Here is a 14,803-nt window from a genome sequence, read left to right on the forward strand (position 1 = left end):
ATCGCGTGCGGCAGCGGTCATCATGTTGCAGGTGGTCCAGATGTGTCTCCGCCGCCAGCTGTGCAGACGCGTCGCCTCCTCCGCCTCGGCGGCGGCGGCGAGCGGTGCGGCGCCGCCCCGCCGCCGCTCCCGCGAGCTCCCGCGGAGCTGCACCGTGGACCCGGAGCAGGAGGAGCAGTTCGTGTTTGTGGACTGTGCAGGTGGGTGGCGCAGGTATTACACGTCACGAGGTACCGCGACAGCCACACAACAAGGGGTGACACTACTGCAGTACTTTAGATTAGTCGGTCGAACCAATTCAGAATGTAAACAAAGAAATAGTACAACGTAGAAATACACTTCAATTCAACTTTATTTAAATGACACCGCATACAACAGTCATTTCTAGGCGCTTTTAACAGAGAAACCCAACTAAAAGAGATTTGTATTATTACCAGTAAGTTACAGATATGATTCTAGAAATTGTTCTGTAATACTCTGCACACAAGATGTTTCTGGAGTTAAATGTTTAGTTCAAATACTTCGTAGTAGGAAGTAAAGATCCTGTAAGTAACACCTGGTGATCTTCTCTCAGATCTGAACGAGCCCCACCAGGAGGAAAAAGACCTTGTCAACCAGCTGAAACACTCCTTTATTCCCGGTCCCGGCCCCGATCCCGGCCTTGCCCCCCCCCAGAATCACCTGAGGTCGTTGGAGCGTCAGCTGCAGGCGTTGAAGGTTCAAAGTGTGCAGGAGCCGAAGCCGGACTCGCTGATCCAGTTCCACGACGTGGACTTCCCGCTGGACGAGAGCCTGGTGGCCTCGAAGAAGAAGAATAAGAAGAAAAAGACGGGGGACGAGAGGAAAGGCGAGCACCGGGTCGTCGGCACCCCGGACGCCGACCAGCCGGTGAGCGACACGGGCTGCTCCGGCTGCGGCGCCCTGCTGCACTGCGCCTCCGCCGACGTGCCGGGATACCTGCCCAGCGAGAAGTACAAGCAGCTGCTGCAGGGGGACGGCCTGGGCGGCGCCACCTGCCAGCGCTGCCACCTGCTGACGCACCACCAGCAGGCGCTGAGCCTGCAGGTGTCCCGCCAGCAGTACCGCGACGTGGTGCGGCGCATCCGGCCGCTCCGCGCTCTGGTGCTGCTGGTCGTGGACCTGGTGGACCTGCCCGACTCCGTCGTCCCCGACCTGCCCGGGCTGGTGGGCGCCAACAAGCACGTGGTCGTCGTCGGCAACAAGGTGGACCTGCTGCCCGCCGACGCGCCCAACTACCTGCAGCGCGTCCGGCGGCAGCTCGCCCGCTACTGCCGGGACGCCGGCTTCGGCGAGCAGGTGACCGACGTCCACCTGATCAGCGCCAAGACCGGCTACGGCGTGGAGCCGCTGATCACCAGCCTGCAGCGGTCCTGGAAGTACAGCGGCGACGTCTACCTGGTGGGCAGCGCCAACGCCGGGAAATCCACGCTCTTCAACACGCTGCTGGAGTCCGACTACTGCAAGTCCCGGGCGTCCGACGTCATCCACAAGGCCACCATCAGCCCCTGGCCCGGTAAGCCCCCCCCCCCCCAATGTGCCGGAGCTCCAGGAAGCATGATGGAAAGCAGGGGTTGCAGAGTTTTCAATGTTGGAAACTTTCCATGGGAGTAAAGGGTAATTTGTGGGAATTAACAGGAATTTATGAGAATAAATGGGAATAAACCGGGAATTTACTGAATCGGAGGTTTGGCTCTCAATAGGGAAATGTATTAATATATTTAACCAACTCCAGATATTACTCATCCTTGGCTCACAAATATCACATATCTATACTCGGGGGTGTTGAATTTCATCGGTCAAGTCAGGATACGGACATAGACAGGTCGGATTCCAGGTTCCTCAGTGGAAATTTTCCCGGGAAATGTTCCACCCCCGTTTCCACCGCTGGTCATGTGACTTGCATGCTCCGGCCGCGTTGTGTTCAGGGACCACTCTCAACCTTCTGAAGTTCCCCATCATCAACCCCACGCCGTACAGGATGTTCCGGCGCCAAGAGCGGCTGCAGGCGGAAGCCGAGCCGTCGCAGGACGAGGTCCGCCGACTGCAGCGCTTCAGCCAGCAGGGATACCTTGTGGGTGAGTCGGAGGGGGGAGGGGGGAGGGGGGAGGGGGGGGGCTTCATCAAAGCCCGTCTGACCTCGTTTTCACCCGCTCAGGTCGGGTGGGCAGAACGTTCCGGTCAGGCAGATCCATGCCGGGTGAGATCGAGTTCGATCCGGACCGTTTGGCGTTTGGGGAGGACGAAGACGGAGACATGAGTCGGCCGACAGGTGATTGAACCGACTTGAACCAACAATAACTAAAATAAAAAAACGTATCGCTCTACACAGTTGCAGTCAGAGTATCTCACCGTGAGCGTTCCTACGACATGATGCTGCCACCGCCGTGCTTCAGAGCGGAGTTGGCGTATTCGTGGCGACGTGAAGCGTTTGCGTCGACAACTGGACTTTAATTGACTTTCGTGAACTTTCTTAAGAAGAACTGCACTGCTGTTCATGCTCAAATGCTTATTTCATATGATGTATGCTGAGTAGGATCTGTTTCTCATCAAAGAGTTTCGTTTCCGAATTATTTCCCTCCCAAAAAAAGTCAAGTTACATCGTCACAAATTTGTTTGTAGGCATCACGCACGACATTTGATCACATCACAGTGTCTTTTTTTCTTTGAAACTTTGTCTGTATTTGGAGCTAACTTAAGACCTCTCCATGACCCCCGTGTGACCTTTGACCTCACAGCCGACAGCTGCAAGGTGCAATTGAGCCACAACGAACTGAAAGACGCACGCTGGCTGTACGACACGCCGGGAATCCTCAAGGAGCTCGATGTAAGACACACACACACACACCTTTTAAAACACTCGCCTCAACAGGAACAAATCTTTTACTCATTGCAGGACAGCGAGGTCAATAATGGCCGTGCCGGCAACATTCCTACACACTTCAGTGACGCCCAACGGTCTCTTTAATAAGAGACTCGTTCAAAGAGAATGTTTTACACCCGTATAAAGTTTAATCCACGTTGAAACTGCACGAGCTTCAAAGGGCAGCTTGTTGTGGAGAATTGGTTCCATGTATTTGTGCCGGTTGACGATTTCCAAATCTTCCTCAGGCAACTGGATGTTGTTTTTTTTTCTTTGCTTGTTTTGCAAAATTTGTACTGCATGATGATGATCCGTGGTTGTTGCTTATTCTATATGTGTCCGGGTCGGAAAAGGGGGGGGGATTATTAATTACAAAGGCAGAGTATGCACTGGCCTTTGCCTGAACCATTGCCCCTCCCCCTCCCCCTCCCAGGTGTTGAGCGTGCTGAGCGATGAGGAAGTCCGGCTGGTGGTCCCGTCTCAGGCCCTGATCCCCCGGACGTTTGTGTTGAAGCCCGAAATGAGCCTGTTTGTCGGAGGCCTGTTCAGGATCGACTTCCTGCAGGTGAGTGTGAGCACAGCAGGTGGCGGTTGGGGGGGGGGGTGTAACGCTTCGGCGGGCCGATACTGACGGCGAGTGTCTCTCCAGGGAAACAAATCCTGCTGGTTTTCAGTGGTGACCTCCTCCCGGATCCCCGTCCACATCACGAGTCTGGAAAAAGCCGACCAGGTCTACGAGAAACACGCCGGGGACGTGCTGCTGGGGGTGAGGGCGGCAAAGCTTCACGTACGCAACGAGGACAAAGGGCGTTCGGGAATTCACAGATTTGGTGTTTTCAGGTTCCGCTGGGAGGCCGCGAGCGGATGAAGGAGTTTCCTGCGCTGGTCCCTCAGGAGTTCAGGCTGGAGGGCCGGGGCTACCAGGAAGCAGCCGCTGACATCACGCTGTCGTCCGCAGGTGAACCGCCGGAGGGCGTCTTACAGGCCGATTCCGCTCCGCCGGCTCGTTTGACCCCCCCCCTCATTTCCCTCCTCAGGCTGGCTGGCGGTGACGGCGGTGGAGGGCGACCAGATCCTCCTGAAGGTCCACGGTCCGGCTGCAGCGGGTTCACGCCTGAGGACGCCGCCGCTGCTGCCTCACGTCGTGTCTCTGAAGGGCGAGCGGATCCGAAACACGCCGGCGTACAAACAAGTGAAATGGCGCCCGGACAAACGACTGCTGGAGAGCGGGACGGCCGGCCGGAACAAGAAATGAACGAAGGCCCGACTGCCAGTTTGCACTTTGGATTGATGTCGTTCCTGACCGGTCTAAACGCCAGTTTCCATGAAACTGTCGAGATCAACGGGATGTTATTTTTGATTCGTTTGTCAAAATGTGATACTCGACTTCACAAGTCATCGTCTCCACCGTCAGTAACTTCCTGTAAAACATCAAAACCTCAACCATATTTGAAAAACTATCCTTCTTCCACCTCCGGAATATCTGCCCGCCTCCATCCCTCCCTGAAATACTCGTCCTTTATAAACTGTAGAAAGACTACAAAACTACACACCCGGTCCAGAGAACACATCACCCCCATCCTCCAGTGTGCGTCATCACTTTTATAAGCCCCTCCCTCTTTCGCCTAAGCACCGGACCTCGGGGGGGGGGGTCTGAGCCTTCGCCGCTGCCGCGCTCTGGCTCTCCCTCCATCAACCCATCAGGAACACAGACTCTATGCACAACTTCACAAAACCCACCTGTTCAAACTTGCTTTTTCCTTAACCTTTTCATTTTATGTAAAGTTCTATTTTGAGTTCACAAAAAAAGCGATAAAGTTTTGAATATTTTTTGCATTTCTTTTTTTTTTTATGGAGTTAAAAAGTGTGTGAATGTCCCAACCCCCATGTAATCTTCAGACTTGATGCACACGATGGGTTTTTATTTGAAAGAAAATAGCAGAATAAAGTGGAGACAATTAAAGCTGATATTAGTACAATAGAAAACCCCCCCCCACCCATCTACACACATAACCATTAATAGTCATTTAATCTGAGCCTCAACCGTTCATTACATCACTATTTGATCCATCGTCACATGGTTCAACAGGAAGTTGCCTTCAGTCAGGAACTCCAACGATACACACAAAGACATAATCTGAATTTGATAGAAACGTTGCAAAATCACAGTCAACAGTGATAAAAAAAAAGGGTTCCGTTTGAACGAGTTTCTTCAAACCTTGTACAGATCAATATATTGCATCTTCCAGTTCACACTCTTTAAAGTGGTGAGCAAAGCTGAAACCTGATTGGTTCTAACAGGAGGGTTAAATCATTAGTGTAAATAAACATGTTTATCAGTTTCAGAATCCCGAGGCAGTGTTGTTCAGACGCCTGAAACCTGGAGGAGTTCGAACGAGAAAGGACTTCTGTTTGGCACATTAAAACTGCAGCGTGATGCATTCAGGGTCACTTTTCAGGACTGAAGTCGAAACCGTCGACTTTTTATCTGTTCGTACGTAAACATGCAGAAACAGCTGATGAACAAATGTGTGGACGGCGCGATGGCGGAGGATAAAGGCTCCTCACTCGGAGGCCTTCGCGGCGTCCATGTAGTAGACGTTGACGAGGTGGCGGTTCAGGTGGCGGCGGTACTCCACCTCCAGGGGGAACGTGCGGTCGCAGAAGATGCACATGTGGCTCTTGAGCTCGGTCGGCGTGGGGATCTCGTCGGTGGGCGTCTCGGGGTCGTTGGGCATCTTCCCCGACGAGGCGTCGTTGCCGTGGAGGCCGGAGTCGTCGCTGCCCTCGGAGGCGCTGTCGCTGATGTCGCTGCCGCCCTCGTGGCTGCTGTGGATTCCCTCGTCGTCCTCGGGGTCGGCGGGTTTGGTTCGCAGCACCAGGGGGGGCGGGGACGTGGGTTTCCGGAAGACCGGCGCGGGCCGCGGCGCAACGCCGCCGGAGCCGCTGCTGGAAGAGACTTCCCGCGACCGTTCCAGATCGGACTTCTGCGACCCCGCGGGGGGGATTTCTGTCGTCGCGTTTGACAAAACAGGACCGGCTACTGTCTTTTCAGGCCTGTTTTCAGCCACGTCTGATCGGGTTTCCATCGGGTCGGATCTCGGGCCGGTCTTGTCTGAAGAGGTTCCCGCGGTAGAACTTTCAGAAGCTTCGGTTGAAGAACTAACGACCTCGTCGATGGCTTCGTCTACGGTTTGCTGAAGGCTGGCAGACTTCTTTTTTCGGGGCTTCTTCTGACTTCCCGAACTGGACCCGGCGGATTTGCGTCCCCCGGCGTTGGACTCGATCTTCTTAACGTCTTCGGGAGCAGACTTGGCCTTCAGCTTTCTGGTCTTGGTCGGAGTGTCAGACTTGTTTGACAGATCTAGCGCCTCCCCTGCCTTCCTCTTTTCAGCCTTCACCCTCGCCCCTTTTTCTTTTGGAGTTCTTTCACGCGCGTCAGGTTTTGTGGGACCTTCTGCTTGTTCGGTGGGTTTTTCAGATTTCTTGGATCCAGACTTTTGTTTGCTGACATTTTTGTTCTCCTTCTGGTTCCCCTTCTGTTGGTCTTTCTCCACCTTCTGTTTCCCCGATCTTGCTTCCTCTGATCTTTGCTGGTCACATTTCTCTGCGTCCGTTTGGTCTGTCGGTTCTTGGGATCCCTCTTGTTGGTCCTGAACAGTTGCTTTCTCGACGGAAACCCTCTTCACCCGCCTCTTGACCTTGTCAAAGTTTTCAACCTCTGTCTGGGTTCCTTTGACTGCTGTGCTTTCCGCGGGACTTTCAGAGACCTTCTCCACCTTCGTCTGCCTCGTGATGACTTTTCTTTCTGGTTCCAGCTTCTCTTTCACCCTCACCATCTTCCCTTTCTCAGACGTAATGGTCGATTTCTTCATTTCAAATGACCTGCTCTGCACTGTCTGGCTGGCCCGACTGCTCTTCCTGATGGACAGGTTGATCGGGCTCGAGTCTTCGTCGGCGTCCTCCACATCGAAGTCGTCCTCGACGCTGGACGACGTGTCCACCTTTCTGGGCTCTGGGCTCTCCTCCGCTCCGCCCGCAATGGGTTTCTTTTTTAGCTTGACCTTGGAAACGTCCACCGACACGTTGCAGCCAGAATGGCGGGACTTGATGTGGTACTGCAGGTTGCACTTCTTGGACGCGGCATACTTGCAGAGCGGGCAGAGGAACTGGCGAGGGTGGATGTGCAGCTCCACGTGCTTTTTGAAGTTGCTCCGGTCGGCCGTCTTGTAGTCGCAGAACTGGCAGGACAGGGGTTTGGGGCCGTTGTGGACCTGCCTGGCGTGCCGGGTCACCTCGTGCTGATTGGCTGCCAGGTAGGTGCAGCTCTCACACTTAAAGGGGCGCTCGCCTGCAAACCAAGAGGAGACGTGGAGTCATTACACTGTGTGGGCCAGGTGATGAGTGGAAACAGTCATGCAACGGGCGAGTTTAATCTCATTATTCTGATTTCATCTCAAGGACTAAGACTTTCACAGATATTGACTTCAAATGCTACGTTTCGGTAATGTTTAAATCCTCAAACACAAATACTTCTGATGTTTCCTGTCCTCGTTACACATTAAACCTTCACAGAGCTGCAGGAAACTAGAATTAGACCATCAGCCTGGCAACTCCACGAGTAGCTGGCTGGAGTCACGTCAGTGAAACCAGGTGTGATGTCAGAGTGAATCTGACTTTATGACGGAAACACAATTCACTGAAAAGACAATGATGAAGACAATGATTGTCTCCCTCTGCTCACTTCCTGTTTCCTGCAGTTCTGAAGGTTTATTGTTTCACAGAGGAATTAAGTTTTAAGTTTTTGTGTTTCAGGATGAAATACAACATGAATGTCAGATCGATATCTCCAGTTAACTCCACACAAAACAACAACAACAACAACAACCACAGACAGGGAGGGTTGGGGGTGGGAGTGTTGGGGCAGCGTTACCGTCATTATCCAACATGGAAGGCTTCAGTGAGAGCAACACAAACAGAAATGTCCACAGTGAGTCAGAGCAACAAAACCAACAGGCTACTACAAAATATTGCTGCTACTAAAACTAAGTCGACTGCTGGTGCTTCGTTCAGTTCTGACTGAGGTCAACACAAACCGCTGGCCAACCATTGGTGCGTTTGACTAACAAATTAGAGACTCTGAGTTTAAGGAGAGGTTAGAAATGTCCAAATCCAAGGTGGTGGATGTTATTACACCAAGTTAAGCTCCCGTTTTCAGCTCGGTGGAGTTTACAGACCTGAGTGTGTGCGCATGTGCCGGGTCAGGTGGGTCTTCTGGGAGCTGGAGTAGTCGCAGTACATGCACTGGAAAGGACGCACACCTGTGTGACGCACAAAAACACATTGTTTACTTGCAACCATCAACTCAAATCAAGCACAGGTAGGACGTAGTTTCTCACCCGTGTGAGTTGATATGTTAATTATAATGATCATCTGGGTGTTGACGTAGCTCATCACACACACACACACACACACACACACACACACACACACACACACACACACACACACACACACACACACACACACACACACACACACACACACACACACACACACACACACACACACACACACTTTGTAATTAGTTAGTTGTAGTTTCTCACCTATGTGTGCGAGTTTATATGTTAATATGATCATCTGGGTGTTGATGTAGCTCATCTCTCACACACACACACACACACACACACACACACACACACACACACACACACACACACACACACACACACACACACACACACACACACACACACACACACACACACACACACACACACACACACACAGCTTTGCCATTAGTTAGTCGTAGTTTCTCACCTGTGTGTGTTCTGATGTGTTGGATGTAGTTGCTCTTGCGGTCAGAGAAGTAGGAACACTGGCTGCAGGTGTGCAACTTGCTGGGGAAATGATTTCTCAGGTGTTTCCTCCAGTGGTACTGACTCACCGTGGTGTACGGACACAGGGTGCACTTAAAAACCCTGCAGAAATAAAACACACACTCACCGACTGTCACCTTTTTCATCATTGTGGACGACGGAAACAAAAAAGTCAGAACGTTAAAACCTTCACAGCCACGAAAGAAGTCCACGTGGGGATTCGTGACCCGGGCCTTTACCTGTGATCGTTGCCCTCCTTGCTGTGGTGCTTCAGGTGCGCGATGTAGTGGTCGTATCGGTTTGTGTTGTAGCCGCAGCGCTCGCACCGGATCAGCCCCTTGACGTCCCCCCCCGGGCCGGCCTCGCCGTCGCCCTCCGCCTGCTCGCCGCCAGACGCCTGCGGCGCCTCGTCGGCCTCCTTGGCCCTGGTCTTGCTGCGGCCCTCGACCCGGTTCACCACGATCATCTTGCTGACGCTGTGGCTGGTCAGGTGCTCCACGAACTGCTGCTCGTTCTGGGCCTGGAAGTGACACGGCTTGCAGTGGAATGGTTTCTTCTTCTTGCCGCTCTCTGGGGCGGTGGCGGCGGTGGGGCAGTCATCGCGCTTGGCGCCCCGCCGCGGCGTTTCGGCCGCGGCGGGGGGGGAGGGGCTTTGCGGCCGACTCAGGTCCTCGGCCCCGTCGCCGTCCTCCTCCACCGGCTTGAGGTTCGGCGCCGGAGAGTCGGGGTACTCCACGATACACACCTCCGTGTGGTTCTCGTTGTCGTAGCTGTATCTGCCGCCACACAAACGCAAGAGCCGGGTTCAGCAGATGTTCCCGTGGCGACGCTTGGCGTGGAGGATGAAGCTCAGCCCCCCACCCCCACACCCCCCACACCTCACCTGATGATGCCTTCGTCCTCGCTGTCCGAGTAGCTACTCCCCACCGTCTTCAGCTCCATCATTTCCTTCTCGTCCGCCGCGCTGCCGCCGTCGCCGCTGCCCTCCGCGGCCGTCACCGCCGCAACGTTGGCGAGCATGACGAGCTGCGGCGCGGGCAGCGTGTTCCTGGGGAGCTCCTCCATCACCGTCACGCCCACCGGGAAAATCTCCAGTGCGAAGGTGGCCTGAGTCGACATGCTGCGAGTCCTCCACGGGCCAGCCACTGTACACGGGACCACGAACGGAGATTAGAAAGCAACACTTTGGGGGCGAAACTGAACACTTGTTGCTTTTCCTGAAACCTGACGTCCCGCCGAGATTCTGTTCGGTACAAGTAAACGTCTGGAGGGAGCTTAAATTATGGAGGACAGTTCAATAACACACACGGAATGAAAACAAAGCGGCTACAATAGAAAAATCTCCGGGAGAAAGGATGTTTCTAGAAGCTGTTTTTTAATTTTAATCAACAAGATGTGGCTTCTTTTTTTTTACCTCTACTACCTATCAAATACATTTAACTGTTAATGTTCTCCCCATTAAGCTTCATGTTTTTACACAAAGTTGTTGACATTGTTTTCTAAAAATATAGTTACTGAGACAAACGAAGTGTTCAAGACTCTCAATTTAAGCCACTTTGTCACGCAGCTGCTTCACGTGTCACTGTGACTCTCAATCAAACCATGACATTACATAATAAAACTTGTTATTGGTGTAAATGTGTTTATTTTTTAATCACAAGTGGGGGGAAATATTATCACGCAAGTATAACCATATTCATTGTTGTTCTGGAATTGATATAGTGTGGGTAGGGCATCCCGGGCTGGAGGAGGAGAACCGTGAAAATAAGGAAGTCGATGAGCAACAGTTAAAAAAGTGAGAAGTAAACAGAGGCGGGGCATTCAATTACAAAAAAAAAAAAGAGTCCAGAAGAATCTGTGTTTTTACTGAGGGACACTTACATGTGGTATCCATTAGTTGTTGGGCGTAATTTTTACTTCTTGCTGGTGCGTCATGTGTTTTTTTTTATCAAATAAAACACTGCAACGTGTACAATCCTGCCTCTTTATTTCATTATTTATTGTTACCTGCTTTATTTGTGTTTCTCCTCTGTGAAGCGACTGAGTTCACCAAAACAAAAGCACTATGCAAGATTGATGAATTAATATTATTAATATTTGCTGTGCCTTGATAGGGTAACATATCCTGGGACATACTGTGTCTGTGGAACTATGTACACTCTTATCTCTCCTGTAAAGGTCATTTTAACAGTGTGTGTGTGTTAGAGAAACTTCCCAGATGTTTCCCGAGGAGCATCTGTGCTCCGAGTTTCCAATAAAGAAGAATCCTCCCCCCGCTTCGAGGTTTAAACGTGGCGAGGCCGTGCTAAAAGTACATAAACGGGCTGAACACGGTTTGCTGGAAACTACAAGTACCACCTGGCCGCGGAGTGAAACTCCGAGAGAGAGAAGAAAGAATGTTGAGGAGGTCCGGCGGCCATTTTGAAGCAGCACCACGGTTCAGTCGACAGCGACAGGGAAACACGTTCAGAAGTCCGTTGACGAAACGTCTAATTTAAGAGCCGGCCGCAGGCCACGGAACCACGGCGTCCAACCCCCGCAATTAAAGGGCTGGAACGCCAGCTTAAGTTTATTTCACTCAGCCGAACTACTGACGGGCACACAAACACACTTAAAAAGCCAAAAAAAAGTTAATTAAGTGTTTGGGGGGGGGGATACGGGTGAATCTCTGGTGAACAGAGGAAGGAAAAGTTGCTTCAAAACATGCGGAACTAAGCAAAAAAAAAAAAAAAAGAAGTAGTTTTGTTTCCAAACAAACTGGTGGAAGATGTGAATGTAACACAAGTGAGAAGGAAGATTTGTATAACTTAACCTGCACCAACAAACTTTATTCAAGCTACTTTTCTGCTTAAATGTACACTTTTAACAGTTTACATTCCACTGCTTCGTTTTAATCTGCGCCTCTTAAAACATCTGCGGGGAGTTTGGAGGAGTTTGTGTCCGGAGGAGGCCGGGAGCCGAGTGTTAGCCATGGTCCTGATCAGCCCCGGACAGCGCCTTCTCCTCCGCCCCACCGCCTCCATTTTACCCCGAAACACCAACCACCCTGCGGACACAACAAACTTATCCGCCCCCCCCTACCCCTCTGCTGCCTCGAGCCGCGCACCCGCACAACACACGACCGCCTCGCGCACACTCACCGATTCCGCAGCGCAAAACTTTGCGCCGCTTTCTGCAAGTTTTTCACCGAGTTTTTTTTGCCTCGACGCAAGTTTCTGTCCGACACACGGAAAAGTTTCCGCACATTCCTCCACAGACACGCAAGGCCGTGACGTCATCACGCAACTCCTTCTGCTGTCAATAAAGTTTGTACAAATCGGCAGAGTTTCAAAACAATAACAAAGAGTGTGCCAATCTAGTTTTTATTTTTTTATTTTTTAAACAATTATGAAGTGTTTTTAGAAATCAGTAAACATCAAGCGGTCGTGTTTCTTTAAAAAAATTGTATATACATTTTTTTTTAGAAATGTGTAAATGTGTTATATTATTTTAGTTGGATGCATTTATTGAGATTCTTATCAATATTATCATATCTTATAAAGATATTTATCTTCCACACGATAATAATTCACTAATAGTGTTTCTCAAAACTGTAAGTTCGTGGTCTTAAACTTCTGCCCCTATTAGTCTGCAGCGAGTGGATTTATTTCTGTTTGCTTGTTGCTCTCTGTCTCTGTCTTCTCCTTTCCTCTCTAAATCTGGCATATTTACATCTGTTCATCTGTTCATCAATATGCACTGTCCCATTAAAATAAATTAATTCATGAAAATGAACAGCAGAACATCTCCACTGCCAAGTCTGGCTGTGCAAAAAGTGCAGAAGAACTATCTTTCACCTCCCGGGGCAATACCCATACATATTCTAATAACAGCGTAGCCTAAGTTTACCCCACACTCCCTCTTTGTATTTTATATATTACTCTATATATGCAGTTGTGTGTATCTGAATGTATGTGTGAGAGAGCATTCAGGCGTTTATGTAACGTGATGTTCTTCAGGAAAGCCTTGCCATGGGGTGAATTTTTAAATCACCCTTAAGGCATCGTAATCCACAATGCTGAGTGGATGAATTCCTGTTGCCACATGCAAATCTGCCAGTGAATGGTTGGCTGCTGAACTGACTGGGGCAAAAAGAATAGGGTGCCTAAAAACACTTAGAAAATAAAAAAGGAGAGACCACTCGGCTTCCTCAGCTTCCTCTCGCTCCTCGGCCGGCTCTAGCTTCTTGGTGTCCTGATGCTTCTTGGCCTCCTGATGCTTGTCGGCCTGCTGAGGCTGCACGGCCCCGTGAGGTCCTTCGGCCTTCTGATGCTGGTCAGTCTGATGAGGCTCTTCTACACCCTGTGATTCCTCGGCTTTCTGATGCTGCTCGGCGCGCTGACGCTTCTCGGCCTGGCGACGTTTTTTGGATTTCCGACGCTTGTCTGCCTGCTGAGGCTCCACAGCCAGCCGATGCTGCTCGGCCTCCTGATGCTTTTTGGCCTTCCGACGCTTGGTTTGCAGCTGCCACTCACCCTCCCGAAGGTCCTCGGCCTGCTGATGCTGTTCAGATTTCTGAGACACCTCAGCCTTCTGAGGCTCGCCAGCCATCTGATTCTTCTCGACCTGCTGATGTTGGTTGACCTCTTGAGACTTCGCAGCCCACTGATGCAGCTCGGCCTCCTGATGCTTCTCGTCCTTCTGACGCACCTCGGGCTTCAAAGACTCCTCGGCTTCCTGATGCTTCTTGTCCTTCTGACACACCTCGGCCTTCTGTTGCAGCTTGGCCTGCCGACGCTTCTCGGCCTGCCGACGTTTTTTGGCCTTCCGACGCTCGTCGGCCTGCTGAGGCCCCACATCCTCCTGATGCCACTCGGCCGGCTGATGTTGGTCGACCTTCTGAGACTCCTCAGCATTCTGATGCTGCTCGTCCTTCTGATGCCACTTGGCCTCCTCTGACTCCTCGACATCCTGATGCTTCTTGTCTGGCTGACGCACCTCGGCCTCCTCTGACTCCTTGGCCTTCTGATGCTGTTCGTCCTGCTGATACTCCTCGGCCTGCTCTGACTCCTCAGCCTTCTGATGCTGTTTGTCCTGCTGACGCACTTTGGATTCCTCTGACTCCTCAGCCTCCGGATGCTTCTCGTCCTCCTGATGCACCTTGTCCTTCTCTGACTCCTCAGCCTCATGATGCTTCTCAGTCTCCTCGGCCTCCTGTGACTCCTCGGCTTGCTGATGCCTTTCGGGCTGTTGGCGTTCCTCAGCCTGTTGAGGCTGTTCACGCTGTGGCTGCAACTGCTGATTGCAAATCTAGGTAGAAAATGAGAGGATAATGAGGATGCAGCCCAAAACACAGAAAACCAGAAAAAGAAGCACAGAGATGTAGGCAAACACACACACCAACAAATAAACAAGCCCAAGATTAATATGATTGTGATTGTTAACTTGTATTAGTTTGTTTCCGCCCTTTTGACTTCTCCTCACCCTTGTATTTCTGTTTATTTTGCATGCTTAGCCACAACTAGTTTGTAAATATTCTTGTTCAATTAAAAAAAAAAAAGGACCCTGTTGTGAAGGTGGACTTGTTGCACTGCTGCCTCGACCTAACATACTCATCATAACTTGTATTTCCTTGGTAATTATTCAAATTCTAAATGGCAACTCTCTTACCTGTGGAACAATGGACTGTGGATTCTGTGGGACACCGTCGTCGGCAGACTCTGGGACGCAGTACTGAGGCTCTGGGACCCAGTGTTGAGCAGGTTCTGGGACCCAGTACTGAGACTCTGGGACGCAGTACTGAAGCTCTGGGACCCAGTGTTGAGCAGGTTCTGGGACCCAGTACGGAGGCTCTGGGACCCAGTGTTGAGCAGGTTCTGGGACCCAGTACTGAGGCTCTGGGACCCAGTGTTGAGCAGGTTCTGGGACCCAGTACTGAGCCTCTGGGACCCAGTGTTGAGCAGGTTCTGGGACCCAGTATTGAAACTCTGGTACCCAGTACTGAGGCTGTGGGACCCAGTACTGAGACTCTGGGACCCAGTACAGAGGTTCTGGGACCCAATAC

The 14,803-nt window shown here is 51.4% G+C and overlaps 2 protein-coding genes across 2 annotated transcripts; one reads left to right on the top strand and one right to left on the bottom strand.

Annotated features, from left to right (window-relative positions):
* The first annotated feature begins 2 nt into the window (after nucleotides 1-2).
* noa1 (nitric oxide associated 1) lies at nucleotides 3-4,157 on the top strand. The gene is made up of 9 exons (XM_080502270.1): nucleotides 3-200; nucleotides 575-1,534; nucleotides 1,947-2,096; nucleotides 2,177-2,290; nucleotides 2,757-2,845; nucleotides 3,315-3,446; nucleotides 3,531-3,647; nucleotides 3,722-3,839; nucleotides 3,919-4,157. The coding sequence occupies exons 1-9, from the start codon at nucleotides 23-25 to the stop codon at nucleotides 4,134-4,136; spliced, it is 2,076 nt and encodes a 691-aa protein (XP_080358396.1). The 5' UTR covers nucleotides 3-22; the 3' UTR covers nucleotides 4,137-4,157.
* A 1,280-nt stretch (nucleotides 4,158-5,437) lies between these two features.
* On the bottom strand, nucleotides 5,438-12,002 carry rest (RE1-silencing transcription factor). Its single transcript, XM_080502269.1, has 6 exons — nucleotides 11,901-12,002; nucleotides 9,644-9,905; nucleotides 9,000-9,536; nucleotides 8,702-8,862; nucleotides 8,119-8,202; nucleotides 5,438-7,232 (listed from the first exon to the last, which is right to left on the bottom strand). Exons 2-6 carry the CDS (start codon nucleotides 9,877-9,879, stop codon nucleotides 5,446-5,448), a joined length of 2,805 nt encoding a protein of 934 aa, XP_080358395.1. The 5' UTR covers nucleotides 9,880-9,905; nucleotides 11,901-12,002; the 3' UTR covers nucleotides 5,438-5,445.
* Between the last annotated feature and the right edge of the window lie 2,801 nt (nucleotides 12,003-14,803).

The sequence above is a fragment of the Blennius ocellaris genome, assembly GCF_963422515.1.
Source record: "Blennius ocellaris genome assembly, chromosome: 9".
In the NCBI taxonomy this organism is placed as follows: Eukaryota; Metazoa; Chordata; class Actinopteri; order Blenniiformes; family Blenniidae; genus Blennius; species Blennius ocellaris.

Bases quoted from the DNA above. Each gene is read 5' to 3' on its own strand.
- noa1 (XM_080502270.1), top strand. From the start codon at position 23: ATGTTGCAGGTGGTCCAGATGTGTCTCCGCCGCCAGCTGTGCAGACGC. The intron at 1,535-1,946 runs GTAAGCCCCCCC...CGTTGTGTTCAG, and splicing joins CACCATCAGCCCCTGGCCCG to GGACCACTCTCAACCTTCTG. The intron at 2,097-2,176 runs GTGAGTCGGAGG...TCACCCGCTCAG, and splicing joins CCAGCAGGGATACCTTGTGG to GTCGGGTGGGCAGAACGTTC.
- rest (XM_080502269.1), bottom strand. From the start codon at position 9,879: ATGTCGACTCAGGCCACCTTCGCACTGGAGATTTTCCCGGTGGGCGTG. The intron at 8,863-8,999 runs GTAAAGGCCCGG...TTATTTCTGCAG, and splicing joins AAGGAGGGCAACGATCACAG to GGTTTTTAAGTGCACCCTGT. The intron at 7,233-8,118 runs GTCTGTAAACTC...CTTGGTTTGCAG, and splicing joins GCACATGCGCACACACTCAG to GCGAGCGCCCCTTTAAGTGT.